The 22,875-nt window shown below is 30.4% G+C and overlaps 1 protein-coding gene across 4 annotated transcripts in view; it reads left to right on the top strand.

The window, feature by feature from the left end:
• Positions 1-343: 343 nt before the first annotated feature.
• Positions 344-22,875, top strand: part of LOC141524866 (lachesin) — a 44,222-nt gene continuing 21,690 nt past the window's right edge. For 3 of the 4 annotated variants that reach the window (XM_074239000.1, XM_074239001.1, XM_074238998.1), the window contains exons 1-2: positions 344-694; positions 21,279-21,489. In XM_074239000.1, coding sequence (XP_074095101.1) covers positions 21,435-21,489 — 55 coding nt within the window. In that variant the 5' untranslated portion in view covers positions 344-694; positions 21,279-21,434. Of the gene's footprint in view, positions 695-13,735; positions 13,794-16,274; positions 16,313-21,278; positions 21,490-22,875 lie in introns of those variants that run through there. The other variant, XM_074238999.1, reaches the window with a different exon arrangement.

The raw sequence follows: 22,875 nt of genomic DNA, 5'->3' as shown, positions 1-22,875 counted from the left end.
TAAATCCGCAACTACTCTTATTTTAAACTTTTCGTACCTGAAATCTTTCTACAAACTTACTCTCGACTTTAAAAATGACCTGTTGATCCAGTCACACAGTAAAGTTATTGCCCGGATTGGACAAAATATCAATACTCAAATCCCTTAAGCAAAGAATTTCCTAAAGTTACCGAGACACATATTTATAACGACACATAAACATATAGTTATAAATATAGTTTAACCAAAAAGTCTAAGACTGAAAGCGGGGATGGATTTTGGTCTTCGAAAAGTAGGCGGAGCAACGTCGCGCGTCGTAGCATCCTTGCTTCAAAAGCATGTCGTCCTGCCTCCGTACCAGGGTGGGGAGCATCCCTGAATGCAGTTTCCGTCGAAGCATCGGCAAGATACAACGTGCTTGATAAAGCTCTCGTTCACTATCTCTATCTACCTATTCCCACGTGACACGCGTTCCGCGATTTATTTCGTCAAGTTTATTTAGTGACTTTTCTTTAAAATTACAATTTTTATTTTACTCCCCCGCTCGCTAAAAAATAGCAAAATTTTTTCAAAAATTAGTGATCAAAATTTTTTGTGGTGAAATAAATTTTAGTTTCTTTAATTTTGTTTTTGCTGTTGTTGTTGTATGTAAATTTGAGACTTTCAGGTAATCATTAACAGAGGATTATTCATCATTCAAATTTCTATCTAGAAGGTAAATATTTTTTTTTTTTTACTGAAATGATAAAAAAGATTTTTAATTTTTTTGCTCACTCCGAGTACATTCGCTTACCCAGTACCTTTTGGATTAATTCCGTAAATTAAGAAAAGAATTGAGTCAGCATTTTGATTCACGTTATAATGAACGACTCATTGTCGTTGTTTAAGGTTGATTGTTTCACGGTATCGGTAATTAAAATTGTTCATATTTTTATCACAATTTCTAAGATTTCTCTCCGTTACTTCCACATTTTTTAATTACTTGTTAAATAAATAATTATTTAATCACTAATCGTTTGACTTTGTTGTCACGGACATTTGTTCTCTGGCGAGTGGTATTACCAAAAGCTACTATTGTGTGGGAAACCTCAAAGAGAAACGACAGACATACCGGAGAATGTGGGTAGAGTCTAAGTGTGTTTGACCGCAAGTGTCACTTACTACTTATTTCAATGTATTTTCTTTCACTTATATTTCTCTGCATATAAGTTAGTTAATTTAGATTTAAATTGTAATTTACACCACTATGCATTTCTACTCTTTATACTATACAAAGAATAATTAATATTTTGACTGTTGAAACTTGAATTTACAAGTTATAAATAATTTTATATTGATCAAGAGTGCAGACGGTATTTATTTGGCGATGAAATTCAAAGTACTACTTATTTTGTGAGTAGATAAAAGGGAGAAGTGCAAAAACAGAGAGGACATTTTTCAGAACTAACGCGAATCGTTTTCAGCTCTCATTCTCTTGTACACTGTTTATTTTTTTCTCCACTCTACGTTCTAGTTACGTGCTCGGTTGTTTCGCTTCCCACATGCCTGTCTCTCACTTTTCTTGTGCGGTTCGCAGTATAGATATACTTCACGTAGATATTTTAGTTTGTATCGGTGTATATATGTGTATATGTATACGTTTTTACCTCGGCATCCACGCTGACGTACTTTAGAATTCAATACTCTAAAAGATTCTAAAAGAAAGGAATTTCGAATAACATAAATCAGGATAAATATAAAAGAATTTACTGAAATAAATTTATGTTTCATTTTTTTTTTTTTTTTTGTTTTGAATAATAAATGCAGTGAAATAATGGAGTTTTCAAATATTTTTTTGTATTGAGTCGATTATGAAAAATTACAGAAAGCTCAAAAATTTAAAACTGTTAAATAAGAATTTTTTTTTTAATTAAGATAAGCGATAACATTGATTCAAGATATTGACTTGTTTCAATGATGTTAAAATATTACATAAAAAAGAAAATAATAGAAGCAAAGTAAAATAGAACCACCGCCAGAGCCAGGATTTTCCATTTTTAATACGAGCTCGTTCAGCGGATTAAATATAGCAGTCGTAAAAGAATAATAAAGTACATGTGAATGCTCGGAATGAAAAAAAAGCTGAAATGAGTAATATGAGAAGAGTATAAGGGGAGATTTGTGGTGTTTCAGTTTGCCAGTGTTAAAACTAAAGCGGAATCGTTTAGCACGCGATCGCGTCGTAATTCTAACCTCGGCATGCCAGTTTAACTGGCACGATAACCCCATCTTCTTCTAGATACTATATAATACTATTCCGCAAGTTTATGCTCTGTTCTGTTCTGTATTACATATATATCACATATGGGGTAATTTGCGTCGGTCTTAACTCTTTATTCTGACGTAGAGAGTTACCTACTATACGCGCAGTGTATACCCGTATAGCACACAGCAAACGTACACGCTAATGTTTCCAGTATTGGACATAAATGTAGGCGTATACAGTATATACTTAAGCGGGTCGGATCAGTATTATATTGCAAAAGGTATAGCAGTATATAACATTGGGCATAAACACGAGCATTGGGAGCATGATCGTTGGCTACTTGGCACGCAAATGGGCTTAATTGATCAGTGAATCGTTTATACATGCGGTACTTACATAAGAACTCATATCACACGCTATCCTATAAATTGATTACTACTACACACTATTCTATTCTCTCATTTTGAGCTTGATTTTCGTTTCAAATGCTTTTCTAAATTCAATTTCGAGTCAACAAGTTGAGTTTTATCTCTTCAACTTTAAAAATATCCTTTGAAGATTGTTAGTAAATATTGTTCAATTGCTTCAGGATAAATTGGAAGATTAATTCGCGAGTTCTTTGAAGGTACATCGAGAATTTTTTATTTCATTTTGATGGAAGATGATACTTTGTTATAAATTAGAAAACTTGATCCGAAAAAAGTTTTTATGGCTTCAGCAAAAAAACTTTGAGATGATTTTTCTGAATAAAAGTTCAGCTTTGAAACTATCATGAATTTTTATGCGGAAAAAAATTAATTAAGAAAATTTGGTTCGTTTTTTGGGAAAAAATACAATAAAAATTGTAGATGTTTGTTATATTAAATAAAGATATTTAGAAAAAATTGATAGCCTCGCAAACATAAACAAACTTTTATACTCATGAGTAAATTAGTTTTTGAAGAGGCTATTATTCGGGAAAATAATTAAAAGCTCTTCATCACCGCTGAATTTATGTTGAGAAGTCGTTACATTTTTTTTTTAACTTCTAACTAAACAATAACAAATTTTTAATAACTCAGGAAGCTATTGTTTTGGGTAAAATTTTTGTTAAAAAAAATTACTAAGTTCCGCGGTATTATTTAGTTAAGTAAAATATAATTATCTTTAAAAGTGAAACTAAAAGTAAAAGAAGACTGGATAATGCAGGTGTTTTCTCGGCTTTAATGCAGTTTATAATTTACTAATTAGGAGTTTATTTCATTAGATAATTTAATTTTCTGAAACTTATCAATAAAAAGATTAACTTTACTATCTACTTTACCGTTTGACTGCTTCAAGTGATTAAAATTTTATAATATAAAGCAATTAAAAAGTTTTTGAATTTAGTTACTTAAAAATAAATATCTACATAGTTTAGCGAATTGAATGATAAAATTAAAAATTTTTTTTTAATGTTTAAAATGCGGTCGATTTAAGATCTAATATTAAATTAAAATTTTTATATCTCATTGTTATTCTCTTGTATGTCATGAATTTTTAATTAACATGTAATATCGCTTGACATGTAACTTCATAATTAATTCAAATTATCGAATTATAAATAAAAGAAATAATGAATTCAAAAACTTATTTAATTTTAAATAACATCCAGTTTATCATGACAGTTATAATAAGTTATTTTAACGGCGTAGAGGTATCATAATGTCTTTGGTTAAATACTTCCTTTAGTAAGTTTTATTTGAAATGAATTTAAGTAATTTTTAAGTTAAATATTCATTAAATTAAGCCGTTGTTATTTAAAAAAAATAAGTAGCACGTTTAGCATAAATAAATAAAAAATTAATAAAGCGATACTGGTGTCACCGGAGATAAATCTCTCTAGAGATATCAGTTACGTGAATAAATTTGAAAATTTAAAGCAGTAGTAAATCTCAGAGCCATACAAGATACAATGCATCGCATATATTTATATCGGGGTTGAAAAAACATGGTCAGTTAAAATTAAGGCCGCTGTAACATTATGAACGGCCAAGTTATATTTATTTATGTATTAAACAGGCATTATTTATACTGTCCGATGAATATGCATTGGCCGGTGGCAGTGCCGAGGTGTCGAGTGCAGACACGTCGCTATCACTGGCTCATCAATCACACACAGTACTACCGACTCGTCTCTCTTACACTATCTCTTCTGTACATGTATTTATAGATTTACATATACAGATACATATACATTTACGGGTGTTTAGTTACTACTCTCATTCTGCAATCCGCCCATATCATCCCTCAGACCTTAACGGTTCGGTCGCAATTGACACTAATTTACGTAATTTTTTATTCTCTCACATGTCACCCTTCCTGCGTATTTTAAATATCTTTTCGTATTTTTATCTCTGCAGTCCATACAGTTATAAGAGCAATTAAATAATCAAGAGAATGGAAATTTTTTATTTGTCAGTCAGAATTATTTTAAACCAAAAATATTTTATGATGATCAAAAAAACTTTATAAAAAAGAAATAATATTGCAATTTGAATTCCTAGTAATAATACAAAGATAATGAAATGAAAACTAAACAGTCCATAAAAACGGAAAACGGAATGTTAAATTAAAAGGATAATTACTACACTTAAATGAAAAAAAGTTTCTTGACTGAAAAATTGATTTTGTCGTCGGAAAAGGGTGAAAAAGTCAAGCTCTCTGAGTCAGAGTATAAAAGGATGTAAAACGGTGAGGAGAATTGGGTGAGAAACGTTCAAGAGTTCCATTCGTCAGACGGAGATCATTTAAATATATACATAAATTGAAGGTGTAAGCAAAAGAGTAAGACGGAGCGAGCTCAAAAAAGTTTCGGAAGGAAGGAAGTAAGAGAAATTCAGCTCTGGCAAAGTGCCGTCGTAGTAAGTTCACGGGTACTTTTTAACGGTATATAACACAGCAGCAGTAACAGTACCAGTGCTAGTAGTAATAACATGAATATTCTCTTTTTCTCTCATTCCTATACAGAATGTATATCTGAGGAGAAAACTGAGACTATGGGGTGATGAGATAGATTAAAATGGTGAATGTTAGAGTGAACTGCTGGTCTTCGTTCTATTAGAGACCTTTTTCCCCTCACCTCCTATTCCCTGGATAATTAAACGAAATTCATTTACATAGCTCGAGTAATACAACTTAGATCGTATTAGTGGCATCCTTCTACCCTTGAATTTCATTCTCTCTTTTATACTTTTCTACCTATATATCTCTAAATCTCTTTCTCGCTCTCATACATAAATACCCTTGCCATATATGCTCATACTTATTGCTAGTCAACGAACTGATGCATGAATAAACTAACGAAGGGGTATACTAACGAAGTATCAAGTAAGCTTTATACTACTTGAATATTATTTACATTTTGTCTAGTTCAATATGAACAGTCTGGTTAATTTTATTTTTTTATCAATAAGCTTTATTAACAATCAGAATTTTTAATGAAAGCTAAAAAGACCTAATAAAAAATTAAAAATTTTAAAAACATTAAAAATTAATAGTTTTTTCATAATTAAAATGTAATCAAATATCATCTTTACTTCAAAATAATTTCACTTTGATTTATCTGCACAATACCAAGATTTCTATAGAGTGCATTAGCATCAGTGTATATAATTGTTTCGTATTTATTTATTTATTTATTTATTTATTTTTTTTTTTTTTTTTTTTTTTTTTTGTATCGCTACTAGAGATTGGAGGAACAGATACAAGTTGGCTGGTACCGACGTGAGAGTTGAATTATCAAAGGCTTCAACGCTCTATACAGCAACCGCAAACTCATCGGTCAAATGGGTTTTTCAACAGTACGTAGAAAAGAGCATAAACGTGATGGTTCAACTAAATTCGCGCTTCCTGATTCGCTGCTGGGACATGACATTGTTGATTTTGCTGGAATGTTTTCAAGTATTGTATTGCTTTGCTTTTAGGAACCAAGAGTGATTGATAAAGTTCCGTATTTTGAAAAACATTTTTTCACTGAAGCCATCGATTTTATCTTTATGAAAAAAAAATGTATATTGTAAGTATATGTGGAAATATAAAACATACATTCAAAATAAAAGATATCTCTAGAAAATATTTTTAATTACTAATTTTTGGCCAATATTTGTGTCACTTTTAGTAAATTTCTCCAGAAAGAAAAAACAATAACAAAAATGATAAATAGCAATTAGCTAAACTTGCTACTATCCAAAAAGACTAATAGTTCGAACAATAGACAACTCGATGGCAGCGGTGGTGTATGAATTCATCCGTGAAATTGCGCCGATTGAATTTGTCATTACTGATTTGGGATGGCGTGACTCCGAAAGGAGCGCACATTCATACACTCCAACTCTATACGGTAACACAGTAATCGATATAGTTCCACACATGCTTGCATGGAGATTCATGTGTATAATAAGTATATATCTATAACTATAACTGTATCTACCCACGATGGATAATACAGCAATAGTCAAATACAATGTCTGATATACGTAAAGCTATGTGATCCCGAGGCTACATGACAGAGGTTATCGGACAGTTTTGTGGTAGCATTTCGATTGATCCATGCGATTAACGATTCGAACAAACCATCAGTAAAATAGCTCCAAGCTATATATTTCATAAAATTTTAAATTAAAAACACGTCAGTTAGAAGTAAATGAAATGTGCCCAAGCTTATATTACATTTTTCGACATCGACTGATTGAAAATTAATGCAAGGTTGGTGTATGTAACATCGAAAATTATGTAACATAAACCATGCAAATTTTTATTCGAATAGTGCAGCCATATTATGGTTACAAAGAAACATCATACATTTGAAAAAAAATTTCATCAAAAGATTTTAATTTAACATGTGATTGAAAATAAATTGAGATGGTTGTGTGAAAGTTTTTCACTAAGCACAAAAGTATGAGGTCAAGTTTGTGAAAATAAATCCATCACAGCCCGCGCGCGCCAGTTTTATGAATATAAAAGCTAAAGAAGTAATTCCATTAATCATGAATCATAAATTATGAATTATGAATAACAACTATTCTAGTAATAGTAAATAAAATATCAAAACATTATAGCTTTGTGTAATTATAAAAATGCAATTATAATTATGCAATGTGATGAATAATTTAAATCTAGACTTATATATTTCAATAATTGTTGAATAATACCACCAGAAATTTATTTACTAGAATAACTTGACGAAAAATTAAAAAAAAAAAAAAAAATTAAAGCATTATCCGGGTTATTATAATTTTTTATGCATACATGGGTACTGTGGAGTTAAAAGGGTCTTTGTAGGTGGTTGGAAAATTTGGTGAGCGTACGCGCCCAATGTTGCTGGTTGGCGGGTGAGAGGAATTTAATTTAGACCTTGATTTATATTTTAGCCGGCCATAAAATGGGGAAATAATTTGTCCCCAGGAACCGTACAGTGTGAGATGGGCTCTGGAGCTTGGGAATGAGCTTTTCCAAGCTCGGTATACTCCTGCGACGCCTTTACTCTAACTCTTGCGTTTCTCATTTGCCACCAGCTAGCCTACTATACCTCTACGCGCTTCCTATCTGTCTCTTTTCGTCCTTATTCTGCTTGAGCTCGTATACCTTTTAATATTCCGGTACTTAAACTATTTTCCATTCAACTTTATTCAATTATAATTACACTCTATATCATCGACATCCATTATTCAAATAGTTTATTTAATATTCAAATTTAATTACTGCGTTTCCGTTTCCCCATTCATTACTCAAAATTTACTTGCAAAATTATTTATATCACTTCAGCCTTCTATCAAACCTGTAGTATATAACTAAGTGCAAATATTATTTTTATTTTAATTATAACAAGTATTTTTTATCAAATGTAGTCAATTAATTTTTAATAAACATTTTGAAATTTTAAAAAACATGATTATTATTAAAAAAATTTTTTGTGTGTTACGGTGTCAATAACATTGAATAAATATCTATTAATTATTTTATTTTAAAAATTTCGCTACCGTATTTCATTCAATTAACGATAAACAAATGGAAAATTGAAGAGTTCTGTTATGTTTTTTTGTTAATTATAAATAAAGACAAGTGATCGCGGCAATTTTATGAGCATTATACGGACACTAAAAATGACAAAACGACCGAGGGTTATTCTTTCCGACGTAAAATGATGTAATGCTATAAGTTTTTTTTATCCTGTTTATCTGACGGTTTTAATGCTCAATTTGATTCACACTCACAGATAAAGCCACAAGTTTTTAAGTACCCATTTAAATTTAACGATCATAACTTAGTAAGATCATTAAAATATTTGGAAAGCGCGGTGGTAAAAAATTTATTAATTTTTTAATTGTTCTTTGAATTACTCAGAAATTAACACTCAATATTTTTCCAATTTTTTAAAAAAATTGGTCTTAAAAATATTCCTCTTAAATAAAATAATTTTTTTTTTTTTTAATTATTAAACCAACTGCAATTAAATCTTATTGATTTGCTAAGTGATTGACAGACGGTACTTTCCGATGGAAAATACCGTCGTTGTAGTTTTTTTTTCTTAAATTTTCTACTTTGAGCTAATAAATAAAAATGAAAAAAAAAAAAAAAAACTTTTTATGACAAATAAAAGTTTATCTTGGAAAACGTAATTAACCATTTATTAACTGGGGAATAAATTAAGTAGAAATAGTCTGAAGAGTTAAACTTGAAACAGCGTAAGAAAAGTTAGAGGTAGAAGAGCATGACAAGAGATGATATGACGGGGTAATCGTGCTCATATGTGACTGTGGTAAGTAGCATTATATATAGATAAAGTAAAACTAGAGTGAGAGATTCATTAAGGTTAGATGAGAGTGTTAATACGGTGTACATTGCCCTGAGGAGTTGAGACTTGGCAACACTTTGGTTACTTTACCGTAAAAGACAGATATATGTATATATGAATACACAGTAAATTAGCGAAAGGAAAACATGAGAAATTCAGTAGAGTTGAAGGAGGATAGCAAACTTTACACTCTTACTGCAGACAGTAGATTTGGTTATATTGTAGACTAGACTACATCCTACAAGTAATCTTTTGCTCGGGGGAATAGCGGATGCTGTTCTACGCTACGTGATAGTCTATAGTGTACAGTGTATACACCGGGAACTAGTGTTGAGAGATGTGAAACTACACAGACGAGGCCATGAAGTTAAATTACGCGACACGCCACGCTAAGACGGAACTATTAGCTAAGATTTAGATACCACTGCTACCGAAACAGTCTCATTTCCAACTGGCTATGTAACCCCATCTTATGCTCTCTTGTTCCGTACTTTATTTCCAGCTTTTGTATAAAAAATTATTTAATTTTACTTAATTATAATAATCCTGGTTTGCATATAATAAGGGAATCCCGAGCAAAATAAGACGCTCATTTTGAGACAAAATTTTATTTAAATTATTATTGTCTTGTATAGAAAGCAAGATATTTAATAAAAAAATAAATTATTATTTTTCAAAACTAATATAAATTTTGTCGACAAAGTAAACTGATAGCTTAATTATTTATTCAAATTGAAACAAAAAAAAAAGTAAAGTTAATGGAAGTTCTTGATTGGAGCTAATCAATTTACATGATGGGATTCAATTAGGTTGAAAATTTGAATTTCATCCGAGAGGATGATTAAACATCGGCAAGCATATAACGAGACTGAGTATAAGGAAATTCAACACCTAGTGATTAGCACCGAGGAGCAAGAGTTTGAACGAAACTCCAAGCTCGGGTGAGATAACGTGAGCGATCATTGCTGTTTGAGTTTTATCTTAGCACGAAAATAATCAACTAGTTCTAAGCGCTAGTGAATTATTTATTTAACTTTTCCAAATTAAAAGTTTATTAAGTACTTTAATTGAAAATTTTTCTAAGTTTTCACTAATTTTAAATTTTATAATAACTTTTTTCCGTAATGTGATATAAAATAGGTAGCTTCTTATTACATGTTCACATGATCAAAATGGGACGATAAATCAGGTTAAAAAAATTTCAATACACGTCAATATATCCGATCAGGTGAAATTTGATAAACCGTGAAGACCTTCAGAGACGGAAACAGTGTAGAAGGACGTAGTATGTCACCGGGAATGCAACAAGTTGCGACCCTCTGTACACTCCTCTCTATCTATCTCTTATCACTTTAACCTCTTCTCACAAAAGCATTTCTGTCTAACTGTTGTTGTGTAATTTATAATTCAATTGTTGTTTCATTAATGTACTTGCAAGCTGATGACAAAAATAACTGAACTGATAAATGACTATTTCTGTAGTAATAATAGCGCAATTAAAATGTTCTTCAGCTCGGTTAAATATCAACTTCATTAGCGGTCTTATTTTAAAACCACCAGTCGGGTTTTATTTAATTAATACCCAAAGCTTAACGCCGTTTATCACTCAGAATTACATCAATTTTTTTAGACTTGTTAATTCAATTACTTTAATGACAATAACACTGTCGGTTTGTTTTTTATCTTTTTATTTAATTATTTTCAGACGAGTTTTAGGGGAGCGATGAAAATTACATTTGTGCGAATGAAAACCTTTTTTACCCCCTAAATTTACCTAACGCAAAAAGGTGCTGCGACATAATTTAAGTTCTTAGCTCATAAATTCAGTGAATAAATAATAACTGCACTCAAACATAATCCGCAGTGCAAGACGTTAATACTTAGCCGGGTACATTTTAATAATTTATAACTACTTAAGAGATTTTAATTTAACTTTTTTTTTTTTCGATTGTTATTACTTATTAAAGTTTGCTGGTAACTTTCAACAGTTTATTTTTAATTATATAATTAGCATTGATCTAAATAATACAAGCTCATTTCTTAATAATGTATCTAGAGATAGAGAGTTTTAGAATGCAGCCTAAATACATATCATAATAAATTTACTATCGGTGAGAATGATATGAAACCTTGAAAGAATTCTCGTACAAAAAAAAAAATTTTTATGAAATTTTTTATTTTAAAAAATTTCTTTATGAAATAACTAATCAATTACCATATTGAAATAATAAAAAATTGATATTCGAATGTACAGCGATTCGCGAATCAGATTTATTAGCAGTTAATATCTCTAATTGATATGAGCAGTAAATTATTTAAGCAGGATTATAATCAACTTCATTGAATATAATGAAGTCAATCGATGTATCGAAATAATCTTCGAGCGGGTCAATTAGACTGATTAAATATAATTAGATATTATATCTAATTAATTGGACATATCCAGTCATCGAATTGATACATCTATTAAGAATAATTATATTAAAAAATTGCATATGATATTTGAATTAAATAAACTTAAAACTGAATTACTTGACAATAACTTATATTATGAAAAAGTGAAAATATAGAGTTTAAGTCAGACTTGAAACCCGCATCCAAGACTCTTGAGGTTTTTCGTAGCACTCGGTATAATCTCAATCTCAGTAAACATTACGACCGAGATTTCATAAAGTTTTGCGAAAGATTCCAACTTCTTAAAAATTCATCCCAATATACTCTTTAAGTTTCTTGTGGAAATACACACATACATTTATAGCTGTAAAGATATGCAGATATTGATATATAAATGCAATACGATATTACACAATATATATTTTTCAAAAGTTGCGTCTTAAAAAGATAAACAAAAGTTTAATCTTACTACAGTAAATAAAAAGTTCATTCAATTTTTCTTGAATAATTAATAACACATTATTTTGCCTCATAAAAATATATATAAAAATTTTTGATGATTTTAAACCCAAAAACTAAACTATTTTAAGCTCGATTAGTACTTAAAATTTTTTTCTATCATTCGTATTATGATTTATTTCCCGACAAAATCTTATTACGTCTAACGCTACGAAGAAAAAAATTTAAGACGGCTTTAGATTTTAATGCTATTAATATAATTAATGTTCGTGGGTATTTAAGATTATTTGATAATCCTGTATTTATAGATATAAATATACATATTTGCCTAGAGTACGTGTTCATTTATTGATTTGTATATTTATGTTGTGTTTGTAAATACAAGTTTAGATTTATCAACATATAGCTGCTCTACTTAGTTAGTGAATGTATAAGTAAATCTATAAACATCAAAGCCGATCCTGTGATATGGAACTCAGTTATTGCATTGAAAGCTCATCTTTCAATTTACCAACGACCTACTCTCAACGCTCAATTCAATGTATACATACGTTTAATGTTTGCATGTATAGAGTTGAAACATGAGGTTCCGAGTTGAATATTGACTAGTGTTTGGAGCAGCAACTGCATCAGTTTAAAACTCCATCTTCAAAATTCCAAACTCGCGCTATTTTCCAAACCTGTGTGCGAGTTCCTCTTTAACAGTAAAACCGTTTTAAAGAGAAAGAAATAAAAGTGGATTAAAGAATGGTGAACCCCACCTGTCTTATTTCGACAAAGATTCCCCTATATTACATTCTTTAGCGTTAAACCAACTGAGAATTAATTGCATTAAATGATAAAAAGATAAAAGTTGCTTTTCATATCACTTTGAACATTGCTTTAATAATTTATTTCAATGTGGAAAAAAAAATATTTTTTCAATGTTTAATGTTTAATTTAAAAAAATATTTTTTTGCCATCCACGTGAATGTAGTTTTACGAAAGGAATTAAATTTAATTTGCATTTGTAAGGTATAATTGATATTCTCCTCACTCTGTATCCGAGTGTTGAAATTAGAAACGTTTTTCGGGGAAGAAAAAAACGGGGCAAAAGTAATACTAATTACAGACAGTGTTATTTTAACAGAGGAAACAAATTACACTAGTCATTTCATCATCGTGGCTTAAATAACTTGTACTTGAGCCACGTCACGTTCTTAATTATCTAGAGTGTGTCTTCTCGTTCGTTTGACGAGTTCTCTTGCTCTGACTCAGCTTGCGAGCCAATATATTTTACAAACACAAACTTTATACTTAACTTTAAGTTTGTCGACTTTAAACATGAGTCTGAAGAAAATTTTACAAGATGAACCAATTTCGATATTTATTTTAATTACTTAAATTATTAATTTTGGAACTCTTTTAAGTAATTATTTATCGATCAATATTTTTTTTATATTAAATGAAGACATTATGTTAAAAATTATTTATCGACATTTATGAATTTATAAGGTGCATATCAAACCATATCAGCAAATTTTCTCACGGGTACAATGAATTTTGTCCTAACTAAATCAATTTGCGTATAAAGTAAAAACAAGTTCCACTTGCAATCAAAGTTATAAAATAGTGACTGCACACACTAATAAAAAATAATACCAGAAAGAGGTAGAGCGCAGGTGGAGCTAGGTAAAATGAGTTTTGCAGCATATGCGAAGAGAGATGATGTCAGAAGATAGGGGGTGGTTTGAAGGCGGACCACGTAGAGCGTGTGAATCGGGGCGAGCGTTGGACTTAGCAGTGGTCAGCAGAATCAGAATGCTCAGAAGCTCATATAACGGGCACTCAACCGATTTTAAAGTGCCTCTAGTTCACCTGGAGTCAGACCAAAGCCAGTCTGCTATCGCAGTTACGTTTCAGGTACATACATGCACTTGCTATTATATCCAGACCCAGAGTGTGCATTCTGACACTCCAAACCACTGTACTTTATTCCTCACTGGCATTTTTTCTTAGTTAATGTTAATGTTAACTCCGCCTGCTTTCCTCTCTTTATACATTAAAAATCATTACCGCCTGCAACTCGTTTTAAATTATTTTTTTGCCTTACTCATGTTTTATTACGGACTTTAATGACATCTCTACGTTATAAATTCATTTTCTTTTATATAGGATTTGTACTTGGTGTTAAACACATTTTTTATACAAGTTTAAGATTACACTGAGAAAAAAAAATTGTTGTCTGAAAAAGGATTTCGTCATAAATTATTGAAAATTTTCTTAATAGTAGAATGCTTTTTTGGTCTCAGTATGCTTTTTTTTTTTTTTATTAATAATTTACAGCTTGTAAATTATCAGTATAAAATAAAGAAAGCAAGAATTTTTCTGATAGTTAAAAAATATAATGAGATATTCACAAACTGGATCATATATTATAAAAATGCCACATGCTTTATATTTTTTATGTCATATGCTATAAAAAGGAAATTTAACTATCTGATATATTCATGCATGGAAACACATGTTTACACACGTGATCATTTGATCATATAAAATATCATGCAGATCATACGTTCATACTTCGACTATATTTTCCGCGATATAAAAATTCCGACGTAACCTGCATATCGAATAACGGATACTTGTTCGTATTAAAAATTTGACACTAGTTCTCTTCTGTAACATTGTACGAGTACTCTAGCAATTGACACAAAGCCCTTCTAACTCTACTATCGTTTCAATAAACGCCTTATCGTCATTTTCAAATTGATTGTAATAGTAAATCCTCAAAAAAAATTCTCTACTCATATTTTGGAGTCAAATCAAATTTTATTGAATACCTTAATCACTTTATAGTCAAAGATTTTTTTCAGTTATTTAGCCAGATTATAAAAGGTGACTGTTAGCTATTTTTTTTTTTTTTTTTTTTTTTTTCCTAACATAAATGTCACTGAAAATCAATGAGAGCGCCCGAAAATAGTTAACTCTTAAAGTATTATAAAGAGTTTTTAAATACGGTAAATATTAATACATAAACCGCAACAAACGTCTATTTTTCGGGTGACAGTTTTCCGATTTCTCAGTGAGGTAGTGTGTGTTAATGTTGAGAATTTCCGGCGGAAATCGATTCTTCAAGCCCTCGGGTCTTCTTTTGTGCCCTTACCTACAAATAAACGTACTCAGACGCTTCACTTTTAAACCTATAAAATCATTATTATAAATATACGTACATCCCAAAATACTTTAACTTGGATAGTGTAGTTAGGTTACTGAAGGAAATAATAACGGAAAAATATTATCTTGCTCGCGCATCACTCTCATCGGTTTTTATAGAGAACTTTTATTTTAACCTTTTATCACGTATCATTCCGGAATCAATTGACGTGAATGAAAATGAAATTCCATAGTTTTACCTTCTCAGCACACAAAATCTCCTTTAGGCGCACATATAAAATCTACCTGAAGTTTATATTGCGAAGAGTCACGTCGGCATCCAGCGGGCATTCGGATAAATTTCTACCAACTACCTGACACGTGTTAAGAATCTAAAACTATATCGAATAAATTGACACACTGATGTATCAGCTTATAATACGTAATACACTCTTATTAATTGTACAGCTTTGTTATTTTTGTTACCGTACAATGTAATTATAAATTTATTGACAAGTTGTTCCGGCCTTCACATAACATCTCAAGTTTATGTATTGTTGTACGCATGTCAAATATTTTAACGTATACAATAATGTTTATCTTGTTTAGACTCATACAAGTTACGGGGCAGGTGCATTGTTGTTGCATTATAATATGATGTTACAAGTTTTATGCATTGTACTAACGAGTAATTAATTATTGTAGCATCTTAACATTGAAACATTTTGCTTTGTTTGTTCTGCAGTGTGAAAGGAAAAAAATAATTGATTGAAAAAAAATATTTTTGATCTAAGAATAAAATTATTTAAAGGAGAACTTTCAAGAAATTCTTATTCTTAGTAAACGGCACGTCAATCTTACCAACATTATAAAACTAATTATCAAGTAAGTTAATATATACATAATAGATATACAGTTAAGATATACATTTCAAAGTAAACTAAAAAGAATAATTGATAGCGAAGTTTGTTTGAACATTAAACATTGAAAAGTTTAAAAAGTTATTTTTCTCAGTTATATACTCGGTCATTTCCAGACTATACCAGAATAATTGCGTAACCTTCGATAGGAGTTAGTTTGTAACTTCAGTCGGTTGGGGAGGGGGGTTACTTTTTAACGAGCTTGCGAGAACCAGTTGAGAACAGCGTGCATTAACCCCTTGGGGAAAATACTTTTCCTTAGTCTTTTTTTTGGGTTTTTTAACTGATGATTGCTTCTTATAGTTCAAAGTTAATTTTCTATTTGCAGACCAAAATTGTTCGTCTTGCTGGATAATTTTAACGGAGGTACAAATTATTTAATTTTTAAATTATTAATTTCATTTCTTAGAGTTAACTGAGTTTAACGTCACTAATTTTATTTTGCCATTGATCATGTCATTTAATTTTTAATATTTTTGCATGTTTTGTGTGACTAAATCTTAATGCCATTTTTATAATTAATTTTATGTTAACTTTAAAATTTTACTCCATTCTTTATATCATTTGATAAGTTAAAATTAGTAAACTTTAATTGAATCTATTTCCGTCAAAGGATTTTTAATATTTACAGTAACCTTTAGTTATCTAAAAAAATAGTATTATGGACCGTTTAAGTTTATTTATTTCTCTTTTATATGACGGAGTTAATTAAAAGACCCGTGCAAATGTCAGCCATGCAAAAGTTCTCCTTCTATTTCAGAGAACAAAGTACAAATGACAATTATACGGCAGCGTAAAAGTGTAATAAGCTTTTAAGAATCTTAATAAATAACAAACAACGTTGTATAAAATAAGATAAATAAAACCTTGCAAAAATAACAATTTGCCTTCCTGTTATTCTTTTATTAGCACTCTACACTTATTAAAAATTTAACGAGCAATCTTGTAAAGAAATAATCAAATAAATAAGCTTTAGATGAATTTAACTGCTACTAAATGGACACAAGCGTAATATTTTTCCGATGCGATATGACAGAACAAATATCCTAATTAATTAGGGAAAAAAAATTACATTTAATTAACGAAATAACAGTCTTGATAAATCCAAGCATGTTGATCAATCGGAAAAGTCAACATATAAATTAAAAGAAGCAATGTTATTTATATTTGAATAAAAATTAAATTAAATTAAATTTTTTAAGCAGAAAAAAGAGTTTCATGACATTTTTTTTTTTTTTTTTTTTTTTTTTTATAATTTTCTATCTTTAAGACAAGAAAGTCAAATTTTTTTCAGTGTATCTTATATTAATTTGTCGGGTCTTTGTCAGTAGACAGTAGTGTGAGGTGTGTGTGTGTGTGTGGGGGGGGGGGTGAATATGTGAGAGTCCCAAGTCCCAAGTCACACAGAAGTAAAGTAAGGCAAGTGTTCCCAAAGCAAATCACAAGATATTAGAAACTAGACACCAGACATTAGACATTGTCCTGTCATTGTTCTCCGCATCCGACACCCGCTCTACATCACCTGACTAATTCGGTTATGTGGATTATATTATATTTGTAAGACAGCATCCCGATCCTGATACCTCCGCTAGCTCAACAAACCCTTAAGCTTATTCGTGGCCACCCAGCTGACTACGAACATCATATACACGGTACACGAAACACGAGGAGACAACGAGCTCAACGTATCTTTTATGTGTGTGCTGAATATGAAACGTGTTTCTTAATACACACGTATACATTAATATAGACGAAGACAACACACAAACTAGTATACAATCCGGCTTCAGCTCATCTGCGATTTCGCAATTTCCTCACGAAACTGTTATTCCACCCGCTACGCCATAGTTATTTCCATTACGCCTCCGTGACACTGCAGGAAATAATAGGGCTTCTTACACACTCCACCCTTTTTCTTTTTTTCTTATTCCTTATATTCTATTCTGACTAACATATCTTTTCATTCTTTCTATTATTCTATTAGCTTTATGCATATTTTATTTTACTGCTTTTTTTATTTCCTTCACTCAATAGTCAAACTAAAGTCACGTAGATCCCCAGGATTTCGCGAATTACTCATAAACCTTCAACTCTGTAAATCATTGACATTTTTCATTAGATTTCCGCGTCATTTTTTATTATAACCAGTTATAATAAATTTAACCGGTGAATTTTTAATACCAGAGACGAGTGATTTTCTTGAACCAAACAATCTTCTAGTCTGAAATCTACGGTTTATATCTTTATAAAGTATACATCGACATAGACGTATATATATATATATATATATATATATATATATATATATACATATATATATATATTAATAAAAATAATACTTCTTGCGAACCCAACGGAACATAAACCTTGTATTACTGTGTAACAAAATTGTCTCTGTTTTATTTCTTGCAATCCTATTGCTGTTAAGTTGGACGTCTTGTGTGGATTATCTTTCTTTTATACATTTTGTACTTTACGTTCTGTACCTGGAACAATATATACCTAACCTTTTTCGTTCTTTCTATTAACTTTTTTATTTTTCAATTGTTTTACTGCGCAGTAACTTTGCTTTGTTCAAGCAAAAAGGTTATATCGAAATATCTGATGTATTGTTAAATAATCTGTTTTGACTGATCAACTGTCAGTGTTAATGGGTTTTTTTAATTAATTAAACTTCAATCTGATACCCTGAGACAATTTCTAACAGCAAAAATGGTGAATATAAATTTTTGATAATTATCGAGAAGATAATTTTTTAACTGAAGAATTGGCCGAATTGATTAATATCTTTTAAATTCAACAACCTTTTAAAACACGAAACCCCTTCCAGGACAATAATTTATCTTTTTCGTCTTCATGAATCTCAAGATTGTCTTTGATGTATTGTTTGCTGGAGTATTATATATTTGAATAAAATCATAAAGATTCCTACATTGAATAAAATTTTAGTCTAAAATGCAGCAAGACAAATATTATAGTATGTCCAAATAAATTTGTTTCGTTATCTATTATATTATTGTTATTGATTACACAAAAATGATCCGTCGTCAGAATAAAAGTGAATTAAATTAAAAAATTGAATATAAGAGCGGAAAAAAATAACTGATGACAGAATAAAGTACAAGGAAGTTGTTTCGCTAGCGAGATATTTTAATGAAAGTTAGAACTTGGATATTTTTGCGGTACACGAAAATGAGAAATGAAAGTTGTAAGGATACAGCTAAGGTGTGCTGAAAAAAACTTTCCACGGTTGATGAAAAAAGAGGAAAAGTGTTTTCTGTGAGCGAAAGACGAAACGGTGATGCTGAAGATGGTAAGAGCAGTGAAGTGTTCATAATGAGATGTTAATGGAGTAGGTGGTGGAAAAAATGCAAAAGTCCCGTCGCAATATCGACAGGTCTTTCTGGTGTCGTTCAGTCAACTTGACTCTACTCTCTGCTCTCTGATGGTTGTTTTTCGTTTTTTGCTCGACTACTTTTTATTATATTTTTAGTTGTTTTTTGTCTTCTATAAAATCCAGATTCTTCGGTTCAGCTCTACGCTCTGTTCGTTTTAGTTTAAGACGGTCTTTGACGTTTCACCAGGGCCGTTCTGGAGCCGCTATAATTGATTTTGTCTCCGGCAGACTTGTCTTATAGCTTAAATCTGAGAAGACCGCGGGACAATCAATTTCTTAAGTTGGATTATTCAATGAACTTTGTGCTTTAAATTTCTCCTTGAATTACTGCAACCAAGACGAGAATCCAAGACCTCTTACATTATGTTCGAATTTATTATCATATCCTATGAAATTTATCATTATTTTTTTATCAGTACTGTTTAATTTAGCGAGCAATTACATTGCGCTGACGATGAACTCAGTTTAATATATTTAATTGGTGATAGCTGGGGAATTTTAATCATTCTATTATCGAGTTTTCGTCTAAATTTCATTTTTTTAAATATTTTTTGCTGAAAATAATTGTCAAGAAACGTTTATGTATCATTTTTGATGAATTGATATGTCTATAAATTTTTTAAGTCTCAACCTATAAAATAAAAATCATTTTTTTGTTCTACATATATTTTTTTTTTTACAGGTAGATTCATTAAAATTTTGAATTAAATAAATAATTTATCAATGTATTGTTTATACTCGCGTTAGAAATTTTGACATTCATTTAATATGCAACTGTAAGTACTCTTTAGTTCAAAATTTTGTAACAAAGTACTTAAAAACGCGTCTGCAAGCATACGTTGTATTGTGTCTTAACATGAACGGATGACAAATACCGAAATAATACAAAGCTGCTGGATTTTATAGTGTGACGTTCAAATGGCCAGGTTATTAATCAAACTTGACAGTAATCGTTCGTTACGTCCTACAACGATTGAAATGACGTGTGTGCTGCTACGAAACAACAAGAGCCAGCAACAATTAACGATTAACGATTATTCCATTATATGCTTTTACATTTGCATAATACGGGTTTAAATTCACGTGTTGATTGAGTAAGAAAAGCTTTTAAAATTATTAAATTAAAAATATCGGTAGATCATTAAATGAAGACTAGTTGGGACAACATTAAATAAAATCGAATGTTTCAATAGTTTCAATAATAAAACGTATATTATATAGAGATAACGTGCTCGTAGAATGCAAATAATGATAAACGTTATCGTTATGTGTGTATATAATATTGTAATTTTTACTTTTATAAATCCTCAATCGTATCACTTGCACGCGTATTACCCACCAATCACTTTATCTTCATAATCCGTTGCATTACGATTATTCAAATACTTGTGCTCTCTCTATATAACTTTTAGATGATAAAACTTATTTATACGCTTTATAAATATACAAATGAAATAGATAAAGTTAATTTAAATCAATGAATTTCATTAAAAAAACAACCGAAAATTTTATAAAGTTTCTACAATGATAAAAAAATAAATTTTAATTAAAAGAAAAAATTTTGAACTAAAAAAATAATTTTGAAGAGTTTGATCTTATGAACCCAGAAGAAGAATTCTTGAATTAAATACAATGTTAGTTAATCAAGAACAATTCCTCAAGCCAAGACTACTGAATTAATAAAAAAAAAAAAAATAAATAAATTCTCGAGAGTTATTTTGAAAGCTTTCAGTGAGCTAATATTTTATTATCTCTATATTGTCAAAAATATTCGTTTTGTAAATATAAGCACGCTTTTATTAAAAATAAATAAAATTTATTGTGAAATAAAACATTTCGCAGTTGAATGAATAAATATAATATAATAAATAAAAAAAAAAAAACACGTAACTGTCGTTAATACAATAAAAATATTTGGAATACTTTTCATTTTAGGGATGCTCAAAGAGGACAGAAAAGGTGAAAGACTGGTGGAACGAGCAGTCCGGAGGGCAAGAGAGGTCGTGGAATAAAATTTCATCGACGTAGTTCTTCATCTAGTTTCGCTCTGATGCCGGATGCTTCAGTCAGTTTGGTTACCCGTGCTATACAATGCTTTGCCATCGCACTTTCGTCGGCCTGCTGACTGTTTTTGGAGTACCCATTGGTAAATAATATTTAATAAATTTGTTTATCGCGACTAAAGCAGCTCAACCGATAAAAGTAAACATTTAGGTGAATAAAAATGTCAATAGTTGACTAAAAAATGAAATTTAAGATGTCAAAAATTACCGAGGACATTGAATCGAACATTGACATTGAATGTTATAAAAATTGCAATCCATCAAATAAAACGACCGATTGGTTGACCAGTAGTATTTATCTGTGATATCAAATCGGTTGTGAGAACACCGGCAGCTGTTGGGTTGAATTCAGGGAGGGTGTCACTCGCAGCTCGTGGCATTTGTTGAGAGATCGTGGATAGCTATATTGGTGTTTGCTGTTAGTATATGATGTAGCTACTAGTCGTAAACCGTTGAATTAGCTCAAACTTCTGCTTCTGATACACCGATACAGCTGGATTTGTCATATAAATTAATTTACTCCAAAGGCGAGCATCCTGTCCGACTGTACAGTCACTGTCATCACTTTGCTTAATTTAAATTTAATTAATTTTTAATTATTTACTTAAAAGTTGATGTTGTTATTCGAGGATATGTTTATCTATAATTATTAAGAGAATAAGCAAAATTTTGTGGCCAATGTATTTATATGATAAGTATTTAAGCGGTTAAAAATATTCTATAATTTACAACTTGCTTTACCTCGTAAATAAATTTAACGATAAGATCATAAAGAATATTAAATGACAACTTAAACAATTTTAATGAGAAAATGATTGACGTAAAATGATAAGTTTCACATTATAAAAATGATAAAAAAACTAGTCGAGTCCTAGCTCTGATAAGACTCTCACAGGAAAACGATAAATGTCTTGTGTGAGAAAGGAGTGTAGTGGAGTAGTATGAGGAAAAGTAATACAATATGCGCAGTGTCGTCTATCCCATCCCATTTGTTCGTTGTACGGCAACGTATAACCGAAATGGAGCCTCAATGCCCATGGCAAGCTGCTAGTCGTTGATAACGACTCGACGTCGTTCATATTTTACACTCAACTCATCAATAATTCATGCTGTGAATAATGCACGACTGTTTCACGTTACTTTTTATATTGCCACGGTCTCAGATCCACCATCCGAACAATGTCTTTGCCGAAACTTTTTACTCCACTTTTAATTTTATAAAAATTAATTTTCTTACAGCTTAATATCTCATAGCTTGCTTTCCCAACTTTTTATGCTTATTTTTAATAGTTTATCACGAACAAACCTGAGACTAATTATTTTTTATTTTTAAAAACTAACTTTCAAATCAGTGACTTTGTAAAAGAGATTTTGTGTCGGCAACTAGTTGAAACAAGACTTTACAATGGATTTGAATGAGACTTGACGCCAGGCTCTACCGAGTCTGTGGATATGCAGTTCTAATATTT

The sequence above is a fragment of the Cotesia typhae genome, unplaced genomic scaffold, assembly GCF_013202065.1.
Source record: "Cotesia typhae breed Kobodo isofemale line unplaced genomic scaffold, CoteBio_Ctyphae contig_23, whole genome shotgun sequence".
Taxonomy (NCBI): Eukaryota; Metazoa; Arthropoda; class Insecta; order Hymenoptera; family Braconidae; genus Cotesia; species Cotesia typhae.
Note: the sequence above shows the minus strand (reverse complement) of the source record. Positions and strands in the feature narration are given on the sequence as shown.